The 15,820-nt window shown below is 42.5% G+C and overlaps 1 protein-coding gene across 4 annotated transcripts in view; it reads left to right on the top strand.

Annotated features, from left to right (window-relative positions):
- NDEL1 (nudE neurodevelopment protein 1 like 1) overlaps nt 1-12,617 on the top strand; it is a 59,826-nt gene extending 47,209 nt beyond the window's left edge. For 2 of the 4 annotated variants that reach the window (XM_058283504.2, XM_058283503.2), the window contains exons 8-9: nt 2,667-2,818; nt 9,955-11,218. In XM_058283504.2, the coding sequence (XP_058139487.1) occupies nt 2,667-2,818; nt 9,955-10,051 (249 nt within the window). In that variant the 3' untranslated portion in view covers nt 10,052-11,218. Of the gene's footprint in view, nt 1-2,666; nt 2,819-5,663; nt 5,699-9,954 lie in introns of all 4 variants that reach the window. The other 2 variants (XM_058283506.2, XM_058283505.2) reach the window with 2 other exon arrangements.
- The last annotated feature ends 3,203 nt before the right edge of the window (nt 12,618-15,820 follow it).

Raw genomic sequence — 15,820 nt, 5'->3', positions numbered from 1 at the left:
TGATCTCAGTGCTATCAAATACAATGGCTGCTAATTTTATTTACAATGTTCAATTTTTATTTTTTATTTTTAATTCTTTCCTTTCTCTGCTTCTCTGATGCCATGTCATGGTCTGCTTCCTCCCTTTCTGTCCATTCCTTCTTAGTCATCTTTGTTAGTTCTTCCCCTCCCCCCTCTTCAGTACTGGTTTTATTCAGAGTTTTGTCCTTGATTTTCTGATTCACTATTCACAACCATGCTTTCCTCACTAATTGACATGGATTTCTCCTAAATCTTTATCTCTAGACTACCCTTTTCCCCTGGATGCTAGACCCACTATTTGCACTTGAATGTCTCACTGACACCTTGTGTTAGTCAACCAAAAGGGCTGCTGATGAAAAATACCAGAACTCTGTTGACTTTTTTTTTATATATATATATTTTTAAATCATCTTTCTTTCTTTTTTTTTTTTTTTATTATTAGTTTTTATTTCTCTCCCCTCCCCCCCCAGTTGTCTGTTCTCTGTGTCCACATTGCTGCGTTTTCTTCTTTGTTCGCTTCTGTTGTTGTCAGCGGCACGGGAATCTGTGTCCCTTTTTGCTGCATCATCTTGTAGCGTCAGCTCTCCGTGTGGGCGGCGCCATTCCTGGGCAGGCTGCACTTTCTTTCGCACTGGGTGGCTCTCCTTACGGGGCGCACTCCTTGTGCGTGGGGCTCCCCTACGCGGGGGACACCCCTGCGTGGCAGGACACTCCTTGCGCTCATCAGCTCTGCGCATGGGCCAGCTGCACACGGGTCAAGGAGGCCTGGGGTTTGAACCGTGGACCTCCCATGTGGTAGGCGGACGCCCTAACCACCGGGCCAAGTCCACTTCCCTCTGTTGACTTTTATAAAGGGTATTTATTTGGGGTAGAAGCTTGCAGTCATAAGGCCCTAAAGAGTCAAACTCAAGGTACCATAAGAGGTACTTTCTCACCCAAAGTCATTGGCCAGGTGTTGAAGCAAGATGGCAGGTGATGTCTGCGAGTTTCAGCCTGCCTTTTTCCTTTTAAGGCTCTGTGGTCCCAGGTTTTTCCAGTCTCAGCTATAGGCTGGCATAAGGCTTGTCTCTCTCCCTGGGACTTGTTTCTTTCTGGGCTCAGCTGCTCTGGTCTCTTCACAAGGTCAGCTGTAGACTATCAAGGCTAATCTCTCTTCTCAGGGCCTCTGCCATATCTATGGAGCTGTCTCTATTCCTCTGTTGTCCTGTATATCTCATTTCTCTGTGTGTCTGTTTCGTCTAAGAGTCTCTTTTATCCCCACCAGGGGGGTGGGGACTCAACCCTGCATGCCCTAGTGAAGTGGTTGAATCAAAGCCCTCATCTTGCCATAATGGAATCAAAGACATCTCAGCCAAATCTAATGTAATCAAAGGAGCTCACACCCAGAGGAACTGACCAGTTTACAAATATAATCAGTATCTCTCTTTGGAATTCATAAATGATATTAAACTGCCACACACCTTAAACATAATTTATGCCTGCTGTGTGATAGATACTCAGCATATATTTGAATGAATGAATGACTGCCTTTAATATAGGAAATGAGTAGTTTTCATTTTCCAATGAATGTGTATGTTTAACAAATTGCTGAAATAATGCTTATTCAGAGGCTTATCCCACAAGGTCATTACCTTTCTTCCTTCCTTCTGTTATTTTACTGGCTTATTGTATTTTTAGTTTAGGGAAGAAGGAAAAGAGAAAAAACTTTGTTGCTGTTTCTTAATAGCTCTTTTTGAAATTATGGGGGAGGAAGGTTCAAATAAATTTTCAAAGTGAAGTATTTGTTATCTGTGGATTTAACTTGCACATTCCTAGCCCCTTAGCATCATGGATAATAGGAATGGACTTTATTTTTGGTCATATTCCTTTTTTTTTTTGCAATGGATTATATTCTCCTTTCTTTTCCCTCCTTGATTTGGCCAAAGGGGGAGTAGGTAATGTCTGTATGATAGAGGAGAAACTCTCGTTCTCTTTCTTTTGTAGTCTGGCCTTGCCTTGTGTTTTGGTGACAGGTGTGAGGAAAGGCACCCAGTTTAGAGGTTAATGCTAAGGGAGTTTTATCATTTTCAGGTGAATTATTTAATTATAGACAAAGGGTATCAACCATTTTACATGTGTATTCTGAGAAATAAATTTGCTTTAATTTTATGTATTAAAATTTAAGGTATTATAAATGCTTTCATCCATGTTGATGCAGTAGAAAAAAATAAACTGAGAGGCCTATACAGAGAATTGACTGCATTAAAAAAATTAAGCAATGTTTTTGAATTGTTTGTAGTGTTTGTTCCTACAAACATATACTCACACACCAAATAACCAACAAGCAGTCACAACTAAGAAACAATGGATAGGGCCAAGGGACCTGGGATCTGTCTCTACCTAACTGTGCCACATTTTTCTTAGTTGTAAGGTGAGGATTATATCTGCATCCCACAGTAATACTGAGAGGAATAAGTAAAGTATTCTGAGCTCAAGAAGTCAGTATAAATGCTCTCTTTCTACTAGAAAGGTGGTTGATTATGTATAAATAGACTCCATTTTCAAATGAGAGTGATGTATGAGTCTTGAAATAGAAATCTTTTGAAATGCAAATTTGTGTGTAACTACTGTTTTGACAACCAAATCATTTTCTCTTCCTTTTGTAGGCTTTAGAATCCAAATTAGCAGCCTGTAGGAATTTTGCAAAGGACCAAGCATCACGAAAATCTTATATTTCAGGGAATGTTAACTGTGGGGTGATAAATAGCAATGGCACAAAATTCTCTCGTTCAGGGCATACCTCTTTCTTCGACAAAGGGTAAGTACTAGAAATTTTAAATAATTTTTTGAGTAGTGACGTTGTAGATTATTAAGTGTTCTTTTTGAAGCTTTGAACATGTAAACTCTGTGATAAACTTACTTGAAGCTTGTTATCATTCACATCTTAGGGGACATGAAATCTGTTGTTGTCCTTAGTCCTTGTGGAGTCTGTTGCATAGGAACCCTAGGTCTGAGCATCTGTTTTGGGAAGTAGACTCTTGAACGGCAGCCCTGCTAGCCTTGGGAGATTAAAGGGGAACACCATATAGTCACTGTTCTTAAGGTGTTCATGCTAGTGGACTTTTTTTGGCAAATATGTATTAAGGCTAGAAGAGAATACTGCAATTATGTGTATGCAAACTCTGCAGCAGATTTTAGAAAAAGATAAGGCCCATAAGTATTTAGACACTGGGTCAATTATAGATTAGGAAATACTACTTTTGTTTGATATAAAGGCTTTTTCAGGGGAATTGAGAATTAAAGGAAAAAAGGTCTTAAGATTGAAGCAGTCATACATCCTCATTGTAAAAATAGCAGGTGGTACAGAAATATATATTACAAAGTAAATGTTTTCCCATTCTTCTGGCATCCTTATAGTTACGCCTAGGCATGCAAAATCATATTTTTATGCATCTGCCTGAGGCTCTTTAACTACATACTTTATGGGATTATACTTTAAGTATTGCTCTGTAACATGTCTATCATGACTTAGATTATGAATAATATGTCTGTACATATTGTTCTGCCTCATTTTATTTAATCCTAGTTAGGACCTGTGTTCTGAAAATGCTGACCCTGTCTCCAAACGTAGCTGCTGTTGGAACAGCAACTGAAACACCCATGAGCCCTTCTACTGTCTGTGCTTTGATAGTAGAGGCAGCTCCTTCTTGTTTTCCTGCAAAAGCAATGCAGATACAGGTTTTGAAATTTTCATAATTTTATAAAGGAGCTTGTATTTTCTACTTTCATCAGTAACTATGGGATGTTTATGGAGGACCTGATTTGATACATAGTGTACTCTAAAAAATCTTTTATTGTCCATCCTCATAGAATGGAGTATTTTGGTTTATCTTTCTCCCTTAAGGGAATTCTGCATGGGACTATACATGTTTCATTAATATTCTATTAAAAGCACATTTAAAAATATCAGTAAATAAAATAAAAACTTTTTTTCTAACTGTTGGAGTTCCTCAGATGAGGTAAGTATAAATTAATTTTCCTCAGGTTTAAGAATTTTCAGGTAAACTTGAGAAGTTCTCCTATTTTTAACCTGTAATAGTAAATGGGATAAACAGATACAGAAAAATTTTAGGGGTAGTCTTTATGAGTGTTAGAAACACTGCCTAGTTTTCCATGCAACTTGTAATCACTTCTAGTGAGAACAGTCCTGAACCATAAATGGATTGCTTGGACAGATGCTTTTGTATGTAGAAAGTCCTTAAGAATGGTCATGAGGCGGGGAGATATACTTTGTCAGTTCAGGGGCATACTGCTCCTGTCTTCTTTGGAGACCGACTTCCACTTGACTCCTGATGCACCAGGGAAGTGATTGCCCCGAGATGAACCCACCCTTAGGGAGATGTGGAGAGTACAGTGTAACCTGAATTCAGTGCATCCTAAAGCCAGGAGGGTCTGCTCTAGGCATTTAACTCTACCCCTGTCCCCTGAGGAGCGTTTTAGATGCAGAGTAGGCTTTATTTCCAGAATTGAGACTGGAAATGTACTTCCCAGTGGAAATAGTTTTACATATATTTAGTTTTGGTTTAAATAGTGTATTGTACTATTTATTTCTATTAAGAATTAAATGTGTTTTTGTGTGCTGGCCTTTTCTCAGGTGTTTAGTTTATATGAGAATTGGATTGTATATGCACTCTGAAATATTAAGTTACTATTGCTTATCTATGTCTAGTTGTCATGCTCCTGAAGATAACTTTTTTGTGGGTTTTGCTGTGTTCTCACTTGCTGCTTTGCTTTGGTTTGGCTTCCTTCTGGCCTGCCTTTTTACTTCTGGCCTTTCTTCCTGCTGATCTTTTGACTAGATAAAAATCAAGATGATATGTACCAGCTGCAAAAGGTTGCGGGAAGATATCCCAACTCCCAGTTCCATTAAGACAGGTTGAAAAAAAAAAAGGTAGTCCTTGTAGAAGCTTAGAAGTGTGGCTTGTAGTTTCAGTGTGAAACGAAACACTCCATTTAAAAAGGCTTTGGCTCTAGATCTTGCCTGCCTTACCTCTCCCAAGGAACTGGAGCATAGTCATTATAGCTTTACTAGCATTACTAGAGACTGATAGGAGAATCATTCAGGGGAGACTGTTAATCAGAGTAGGTTTGTATATGTGCAGGTGTATAGGAGTGTACATTGTACACCCCATCCTCTCACCCTCCTCAGCATCTTCAGATAAAAATGAGGCTTTACCACATAGAGCAGTATACGTTAGTTAGGTATATTACTTTATGGGTTTCAGAATACGCTGTAAATTCTGTTTTCTGAAGCTTTCATGGATTTTATCTTATCTCTGATAACTTCTGCTAGTCTGTAAAAGGTGGGTTACTGTGCCTATTTCCCAGGTCTTGCTCTGTTTCCTTCAACCATTAATAACCTTTCATATCACTCATCTAAAAATATACAAATTTGGTATGTAGTATAGTCACGAGTTCTTTCAGAAACATTCATTTTTCTCTATAACTTCTCTTTGAGTTTCTTATGTATCACTTGCCCTATTTTTGTAAGGTAGTCTGATTTCTTTTGGGCTGTGTGTAGGTGGGCATGGGCTAATTTTAGGGCATAGTGTGAAAATAGTATTTGTGTTACTGTTTAATGTTTTTTTCCTTTTTTTTATTAGGCAAGAAAAAGTCATATTTCCCACGTTGTTCATGGGTAACTAAATTTGTTTGCTGTGCTCTTTTTTCATCCTTTCTCAATAATGGTGTGTGGTGGAAGACACATTAACTGGAACTGGTTTTACTAACTGCATGGGGCTGACTCAGCTTTAATCAACTTACAGCCCATTTGTGAACATTCAAATTTCTGTTTACTTGGCTCTATGCCATTATTATTAGTTCAGCTGTTCAAAATAAAATGAGTTGCAGTGGTCCTGAGTCAGTTGTGAATAGCATGCCTCTTGGCATCCGTACATAAGGTAGGGGGCTGCATTGAGACATCAGGAGTTGGGTAGGGGCTGAGAGTCACTGTCTGGTCACAGAGTTACCTGTGTTCTTCTCTTTTCTCAAATCTGTCACTAATGATGGTGGAGTCTGGCCGTGTGGGGTTGCCCACACTCTTCGCTTACCCTTTATTCCCAAATGGGGATGGTAGATGGGGACATGAGTATAAGAGCTACTTAACATTTGAGAGATGCATTCCGGCTTGCAGAGCCAGGCCTCAGGACTGGAGCTGGCTGTAGGTACTCTGAGCTTCCATTTGTCTATTTAATAGGGAAATTGGGGGTTTGGAATGTGACCACTTACCCTTCCAAATTTACTGTGGCCCACCCTCATCCTCATTCTACTGCCTTCTCAGATGTGCCCATCCTTGCTTCTTTGACAGATTTAGAGTTTTCATCCTTTATTTCTATCACATTAGATTTATTGTCCTCCTGACTAGTTTCTAAACAAATGCATTTGTTCTTTTCCCTTTTTCACTTCTTCTATTGACATTTTACAACTGACCGTAGCACATTTTCTTAGCTTGAGTCTCCATTTTTTTAGACTCTAGATAGATTTTGGTGGTAAGACCATGAAATTTCATAGTTTCTGGGACTTCTTTGACTAGATGATTCCCAGATCTGTGTATCTTCATCTCTGCCTATTCTCTCCACTTAGTCCTGTGTTGTCCACTGAGGCATTTCCTTTTGGTTCTTACTACTCCCTGAAACCCAACGGGAGTATAGAGGTGTTCTTTGGAAACCCATTGTACAACTTTATAGTTCCCTGAAGGTCTTCACCAGACTTATAATCCCAGTTTGGGGGTCAGCTTTATTCTCCCACTAATCTTTTTTTTTTATTTTTAAAATTTATTTCTCTCCCCCCCCCCCCACCAAGTTGTCTGTTCTGTGTCCATTTGCTGCGTATTCTTCTTTGTCCGCTTCTGTTGTTGTCAGCGGCACAGGAATCTGTGTCTCTTTTTGTTGCATCATCTTGCTGCATCAGTTCTCCGTGTGTGCGGCGCCATTCTTGGGCAGGCTGCACTTTCTTTCGCACTGGGCGGCTCTCCTTACGGGGCGCACTCCTTGTGCGTGGGGCTCCCCTACGCGGGGGACACCCCTGCGTGGCAGGGCACTCCTTGCGCCGCATCAGCACTGCGTGTGGGCCAGCTCCACACAGGTCAAGGAGGCCCCGGGGTTTGAACCTTGGACCTCCCATGTGGTAGATGGATGCCCTAACCACTGGGCCAAGTCCGCTTTCCTCTCCCACTGATCTTTTACTTGCTACTTCTTGACTCAGGGGAGGGTGCTAGGTGGAACCCTAGCAGATTGGTTACTCTCTACACACCTTCTAATCAGGAGTTCCCATTTCTATCCACACAGAGACTATTACTTATCTGGTTTCTTGTTCTTCCTTTATATCCTGGATTGCACCAGTTATTTTTCCTGGTAGAGCTTCCTTGGGGTGCACCAAAGTGGTTGCTTACTTGAGGGCTGGTGAGTGCACTGTGACCAGGAGGAGCTTGGGGAAGGGTAATAGTCTGGGGATCTGGGTACAGGCTGTGGGCCTGACTCCTTCATTGACAGGCTCACTGGGTAAGCTCAGATTAATAACTGGGCCTTCTCTTGCCTTGGCTTTCTTATCAGTGTAACAGTGGGGATGAATTTGATGTTCTTTAAAGTTCCATTGAGCTTGAGAATGCTAGAATCTTAGCCCTAAACCCACATATAGAGCTGTCTTCACAGTTGCTGCCTTGGCAAGCCTCTGCAGAACAGATGCCAAATTCTTCTTGGCTTCTGATAGTGCTCCTGCGGCAGGGAGTAGCAGTAGTCCACTTAGCTGTGCTGCCGTCCTCTGTGAGGGCAGGCAGCCTGGGTGTACACTTTGACAGCAGAGACCATTTGTGAGTCCTGCCCGTGTCTCCTGGAGGTTTCTAGGAGAAACAGGCATTGGAGACTCTGTGACTAGCCCAGTGACAAATGACAAAAGGTATATTTATGACGGCTACAATGGCAAAAAGGGTATAGTCCCCTGCCACTAGGAGAGGCACAGGCCTTGGGAGAGTTGGGGAAGATGATTTAGCATTTTCAATGTAATAGCACTCAAAAGTTAGATCTCTCCCAGCCCCAAAAGAAGAGGGAAACTTAAAAACACCTGTGGTATAATCCAGGCTGTTCATCACTGAGGTAAGAAAATGTACAACAGGGAGAAAATTACATTTGTCAGAGCTACCCTCCTGTTGCTCTTGGTCAATATGTGGGTGGCTTGATTTCAAACTAGAAATATATACTTTGAGGTTAGTTTCTTCACCCAGGGTGTTTTAGTTTCCTAGGCTGCTCAAAGTAATGCCATGAAATGGGTAGATTAAAAATGGGAATTTATCAGCTTATGGTTTTGAGGCTAGGAAGAAGTCCAAATCAGGGCACATCAAGGTGGTGCTTTCTCCCCAACTGCTGGTGATCTTTGGCTCCTCTTTCACATGGCAAGACATAGCAACATCTGTTGGTCTCTCCTTTTTCTTCCAGATTTCATTGATTTCAGCATCTTGCTTTCTCCTCATGTCTGAATTCATTCCGTTTATAAAAGACTCCAGTAATAGGATTAAGACCCATCCCAATTAAGGTGGCCACACCGTAACTGAAGTAACCTCATCAAAAGGCCCTAGTTACAATGGGGTCACACCCATAGGAATGGATTAGATTTAAGAACATGTTTTTTTCTGGGGTATATACGGCTTCAAACCACCACACAGGGATTGAGTCCCATAGATTTAGACATTAACTCTATTTCTTCAAAGTAGTCAGGGATCATTTTTCAAGTCTCTTTGCATGCTTATTTTTCTATGAGGTTGTACTTCCCTCTTCAGTGTATGAAAATAGTTGTCTTTGTGGGGTGTGCATGTGTCTGCAGTTTTTTTTTTTTTTAAAGGGAACCTCTCTATTGGAGTCTGTTCAACTTGCCAGACTCTCCAATGAGCAGGTGGTGGGCAGTGATGGACAGATGTGTTGAAGTGCAGCCCTTGCATTTGGCTGCACCTTCCAAATGGCTAGTGGGACAAATTTTCCTAGAAAGTGTTTCTGTATGGAAAGGCAGAAGTTGCCTCCTGAGAGGGGTTCCAGGCCTTGTACTCATGCCCTTGCTGCTTCCCATGGCTCCACTCCCAGTGGCTGGGGCAGGGTGGGGCTCTCCACATTGCTGGGCCCTGGGGTGCTGGGTCCTGGCTGCAGGCTTTTGTGCTGGGCTGGTCTTGTTGCTCATGAGTCTGCAGAAAGCATACCCATCTAACTTTGCTTGCTAAACAGTGCTAAGAAGTTTCTTCCCCTCTTATTAAGACATTGATGTTCACTGTAGGTTTAGAAAATAATAAAAAACATATAAAGAAGTAAACAAAATTTATACACAATCTAGAGGGAAGAAACGTGACTTATTAAATTTCCCTTCTAGAATATATTTGATATTTAGGTGTGGGTATAATATATTAAGACTTAGCTATACAGATAATAATGTCTATATAAGGGGCTTTGGTTTGGAATCTAGAATAGATACTATTCTTTTTTCATATCATTGAATGAACATACACAGTTTCTACTTAGCATTACCTACATTCTGAATGTTTTCCTGTTAGAAAATTCTGTGAAATGTGTTAATAGCTATCTAATATTTCATCACTTAGTTGTACCATTTCCCTACTGTCAGTCATTTAGGCCTGCTCTGTGGGGAAAAATGAGGGCTGTGGCAGCAGTGGCCTGTAAGATGAAGTTGCCCACAAGGGATCACGTGATCTTATTCCCCAGGACTACTTACCGACTTCTCAGTGCCCTAACCAACTGATGCTTTATAGACAACCACTTAACTTGGCCTTAGGATTCTGCTGTGGGCCAGGAAGAGTTTTAGAAAGCACGTGAATTTCTTGCTGTGTGTAGAGTGATTTTAAATGACAGTCTCTCTTTCTCTCCCTCTCTCCCCCCTCTGCTTTGGTCACCCCCACAGGGCAGTAAACGGCTTTGACCCAGCTCCTCCTCCTCCTCCTGGCCTGGGCTCCTCTCGCCCATCATCAGCACCGGGTATGCTGCCTCTCAGTGTGTGAGTGCCCGGCCTCCAGGTGGGGGCTTCTGCCCTCCCCCAACCACCCAGGACACCCATGCCTCGCCCGGGTGCCTGGGCACCGCCCCGTGCCCCTCGTCTGCCCCGCCATGGTGGGCAGGTGGCAGGCTGCATGCGGTGGCGGCTTCTGGGCCCTGCCTAGCCCCAGGACTGCGCGATATCAATACTGGCTATTTTCTCTTCTCGCCGTAGTGCCGTTGGTTTCACATGATTGCACTTTTGTGGGTCACAAGGTGATACATCCCTGTATTACTTGGTCACTGGATGCAGAAGTACCTATTCATCACACCTGCCCCGTAGCCCCATCCTGCTGTACTGATATAAGATTTAGTTGTGTTTAGGACATTGCAAATCTTCTAGAAGTTCTCTCCCAATCAGGTCAACGTGTGCCCTCCTGAGCTCCCACCCAAGCATATTCAGTGCTTATGATCATGTGCCCCCCACCCCACAACTCCACCCCTCACAATTAGGACCTGTTTCTGGCAACAGGTTAGGAAGCTCACTGAATTAGGAAACATTTTCTGCATCTTCTCATTTTTACTCAAGCATTTATCATTCTTCAGACTTGCCTCCCATAGCAGCAGAATTCCTGTCTGAGCCCCAGAAAGCAGGAGCCCCTGGGGCCTGGGCACATGCAGGGCTGTGCTTCTGTGATGTCTCCTCCTCTGTGTCCCTCAGACTCAGGGGGAGGGGGCTTGCAACTTCCTTGCCAGTTTTCCAGTCCTTCAGTTAAAATGACATCTTCAGAGCACTTTTGTTTGTCTTCTGAGGGCCAGTCCAGTTGTGTTAGGAAGGGCTGAGTGGCCTGATTTGAGGGGCTGGCTGGTGCTGACTCCTGGGGGGCACACTGATTGTAAGTGGTTGTCCCTGTGCATCCTTTGATTACTCTCATGCTGCATTTACTGTTTACATTTGTTTTATTGTACATAGGTTTGTAAACATTATTGATAGCCTAAGATATTTGTATATAACTTGGGCTTTGTAGCTTTTATTTATTCAGAACTCATATGGCATGTTAATGACTTACGATGGTGTCCTACTCTGGGCAGTTGTATAGGATCATCATGTGGTTAAAAAAAAAAAAATAATACTTCCCCTCAAAAAAAAAAATCTTTTAATGTGGAAACAATAAATTTCACAGAAAAAAAAAGGTTTGCGGTTGCTTTATTGGGTTCCTGCCATCCTGTGAAACAACCTGGAGCACCCAGAGCCGGATTCAAATGTCACTTCTGCTCTGTGGGACGTGACTTTGGACCGCAGCTGTGGAAAGGGACAAAGAAGATTCAGGTGACCTCAGGAGATGTCTTATTGCCAAATGGGTGTTCTCATACTGATTCTTGGTACTGGTTTCCACTCTTAGCTGTGAGTTGGAACAACCAGAGAACGGCCTGGACCCTCTGGGAGGAAGGACCAGGACTTGAGGGAAGGGAGTTTGCTAGGTCATGGAGTAACTGCAGTGGGTCCTACAGTGGTTCTCTGAACTGTGCTACCTTTCATGACATTTGTCATTCTGGGACTAGGTGTTATTTGGATCCGGGCTTCTCTCCTCATATTTTGGGTTGACGCTACTGGGAAGGTGTGGATGTTTGGTAGACCGGGCTTGAGGAATGTGTAAACTGGGAATCTGTGTGAACACCAGTTCTGAATACTGTTTGATTATAACATATAGTGTTTACAGTTTTAAAACTCTTAAGTAGAAGAAAATAGCATAAATGAATTAAATTCCTAAGTGATTAAGAAATAAAAGGAGGTTACATTTTCACAAGTTTCTTCTGTCAGTTACTATATGGGCAGGACTATCTACTGTTAGTTGTAGTGGAATTTTTCTTTTTGTACCTACCGGGGACTGAACCCAGAACTTCATACATTGGAAGATGTTCAACCATTGAGCAACATCTGCTCCCTGGAGATTTTCTTTTAAACTGACTTAAAAGCTGACCAAGAGACATGTTATGTATGCCTAGCTGGGTTGCCAGAGCGGTTGGGAAGGAAACTAAATCTCTCAGGTAGCAGTGTTGTGTAACACCCAGCATCTTCCCCAACCATCAGAGGTTTAAACATTTAGCAGGCCATTTTGTTCAAATGAAATCTTGTATGGGAACCCCCAATCTCTAAAACATGACAGGTAGAGCTACTCTGGTTAAAGCAAGGATGGTCTTGTATTTGGTGCCCCAGTGATTTCTGTTTCTTTCCAGCTGAACACTCCTGGATTTATATCAAGACTGTTCTGTCAATTGTTCAGGCAGTTGAAGGCTGGGGGTGGAGCCTCGCTGCAGGGTCCCACGTGGTAGTTTGTTATTCACTGAATGTTACCACACTGTATCCAGGAGAGCAGGGACCAGGCCCATGAAGAGACAGCAATAGCTGCTGGGCTCATTTCCAGTCCCTTGACAAGGAGATGCCTACAGAGTTTGGCGTTGCAGCAGCTTTTCCCATGGGACTCCAGGAGGAAGTTGGTTGACTCCTGGGCCTCCTTTTCAACCTTGTTTATATGCTATTTGGTCAAGATGCTACTTTGTACTTGCTCAAATGGAGAATTTGCTACCTGGCATACTGTTTCACTAGTATGTACTGCTTGCCTGTTTTTTTTTTCCTAAGTTTGCTCAGAAACCTCCAGGCTGAGTGGGTTTTCTTCTAGGGCTGCCCATTGCCAGGGTTTCACTGAAACCTTTAGGAATGAGCCCAGCCCTAAAAGCTGAACCAAGGGCTAGTCCGCCGTGTAGAGGGGGCTTATCCCGGGTGGGAAGGACAGTCTCTTGCCTCCACTTGTTTTCATCTCACCCACCCAGTGCGATCCCTTGCTCCCAAAACATCTTTTTTAAAAAATTTTTATTTCTTTTAAAGATACATTGATCACACAAAAACACGTCTGTCTTGATGAGACGTTAAGAGCCAGCACCCTACTTTCTTTCAGCCCAGAGTGGCCAGAAACTATAGCCTATCAACTCAGTTAAGAGACAGGCTGGGATCTTGAGTCAGCCAGTGAGGTGTATTAGGACTAGTATATATATCTAAGTGAGTGGAGAGCAGGATAAGCTAGGTTTAACTGACTTGCCTGAGCTCATAGCTAGTTAATAACAAAGCAGGTTTGGAAATGCCTGGTTCCTTTTTCTGCTATACCCTCCCATTTTTCCGAACTTGAGGTCTCGCTGGCCTTGACCAGCTTTAGTTTCCTAAGCTGCTCAGGCAAATATCATGAAATGGGTTGGGTTAAACAATGGGAATTGATTCATGGTTTGAGGCTGGGAAAAGGTCCAAATCAAGGTGTCATCAAAGCAATGTTTTCTACCTGAAGACTGGTATTCTGGGGCTAGCTACTGACGATCCATGCATGGTTTGAGGCTGGGAAAAGGTCCAAATCAAGGTGTCATCAAAGCAATGTTTTCTACCTGAAGACTGGTATTCTGGGGCTAGCTACTGACGATCCTTAGTCCTTAGCTTGTCACATGGCAAGGCGTACATAGTGGCATCTCCTGGTGTCTCCCCTCCAGGGTCCAGTGACGTGTAGCTTCTTCCTGTGGCTTTCTGTCTCAATTTCATTTTACTTATAAAAGACTCCAGTACTAGGACTAAGACCCATCCTGATTGAGATAGGCCACACCATAACTGAAGTTACTTCATCAGAAAGCCCTACTTATAACGGTTTCACATCCACGACTGGATTAACTTTAAGAATGTTTTTCTGGGTTATAAACCACCACAACCCTCATGGACTGTGTTGGGCCTCAAGCCTCACTAAAGGGCAGCAGATGAGAAGAATTTGAATGCTTGGGCATGGCGAGCTGTGGGGGCTGGCCCAGCCTTTGCAGAGGGAGGAATAGGATCTATCCACGCTCCTCCCTTTTCCAAATCTTGTTGTTAGGTACGTCAACTCTGCTTGTCTTAAAAGCTGTCCTAGGGAAGCGGAGTTGGCCCAATGGGTAGGGCATCTGCCTACCACATGGGAGGTCCGTGGTTCAAACCTTGACCCGTGTGGTGAGCTGGCCCACGTGCAGTGCTGATGCGCACAAGGAGTGCCCTGCCATGCAGGGGTGACCCCCGTGTAGAGGAGCCCCATGCGCAAGGAGTGCGCCCTGTAAGGAGAGCCCCCCAGGGTGAAAGAAAGTGCAGCCTGCCCAAGAATGGCGCTGCGCACACGGAGAGCTGATACAACAAGATGACGCAACAAAAAGAAACAGATTCTTGGTGCCGCTGACCCAGTGCCGCTGATAAGGATAGAAGCGGTCATAGAAGAACACACAGCGAATGGACACAGAAAGCAGACAACTAGGGGGGAAGGGGAGAGAAATAAAAAATAAATCTTTTTTTAAAAAGAAAGAAGCTGTCCTAGAGAAGGCACTAGCTTCTCCCCAGAGCCAAGGTGGAAGCTGGCATCTGTGGGAAAGGAGAGGGGTCCCATGGGTAGGGTCACAGCTTCAGGGAGCCATCCTATCGCTGTTAACAAAGGAAAAAACCACACAGTCATCTCAGTTGAAGCAGAAAAGGCATTTGACAAAACATTTACAAAACTAGGAATAGAGACCTCCTTCTTTCTTGATAAAAACACTAAAAAAACTAGGAGCAGAGTAGAAGGGAGACGTCTTCAACATGATTAAGGGCATCTAAGAAAAACCCATTGCTAACACCACACTCAATGGTGAAAGACTGACAGCTTTCCCTCTAAGGTAAGGAGCAAGACAAGGATGCCCACTGTTGCCTGTTATTCAACGTTGTACTGGAAGTTCTAGCTAAAGCAATAACTAGGCAAGAGAAAATTCTCCCAGTTTGCAGATGACATGATCCTATATACAGAAAATCCCGAAAAATCCACAACCAAGCTTTGTACCTAATACATGGATTTAGCAAAGCGGTGGGCTACAAGATCAACATGCAGAATCAGAAGTGTTTCCAGATACTAGTAATGAACAATCTGAAAAAAAATTTTTTTACAATAGCAACTAAAATAATGAAATATCTAGAAATAAATCTAACCAAGGATTTAAAGGGCTTGTGAACAGAAAACCACAAGACATTGCTAAAAAAAATCAAAGACCTAAATAAATGAAAAGATATTCCGTGTTCATGGATTGAAGATGTCAATTCTACCCAAGGTGATTTACCGATTCATTGCAATCCCCAATCAAAATACCAATAGCCACCTTTGTGGAAATGGAGAAGTCAATCATCAAATTTATATGGAAGGGGGTTAAGGGACTCTACACATAGCCGAAGGCATCTTGAAAAACAACGAAATTGGAGGGCTCACACTTCCTTACCTTAAAACTTATAACAAAGCCATAGTGATCAAAGCAGCCTGGTACTGGCACAAGGACAGATCAGTGGAACCAAATTGAGAGTTTAGAAATCAACTCTCACATTTATGGCCAACTGATTTTTTTTTTTTTTTTACAAGAGTGCCAAATCTACTCAACAAATGGGGCTCAGAAAACAGAACGTCCATGTGCAAAATTATGAAGGTGAACCCCCACCTCACATCATATAAAAAATCAACTCAAAAGGGATGATAGATCTTGACACTTAAGAACCAGAACTATAAAACTAGAAGAAAATACTGGAAGCACCTTCAGGACTTTGTGTTAGGCAATGGTTTCTATTATACCCAAAGCACAAATGAAAAAATAGATAAATGGAACCTCATCAAAATAAAAACTTTTGTTCATCAAAGGACTTTATCATGAAAGTAAAAAGCCTTCTCAATAGAAGAAAATATTTGGAAACCACATATTCTGGTAAGGGTTTACTATCTAGCATT

The sequence above is a fragment of the Dasypus novemcinctus genome, chromosome 21 (genome assembly GCF_030445035.2).
Source record: "Dasypus novemcinctus isolate mDasNov1 chromosome 21, mDasNov1.1.hap2, whole genome shotgun sequence".
Lineage (NCBI taxonomy): Eukaryota > Metazoa > Chordata > Mammalia > Cingulata > Dasypodidae > Dasypus > Dasypus novemcinctus.
Note: the sequence above shows the minus strand (reverse complement) of the source record. Positions and strands in the feature narration are given on the sequence as shown.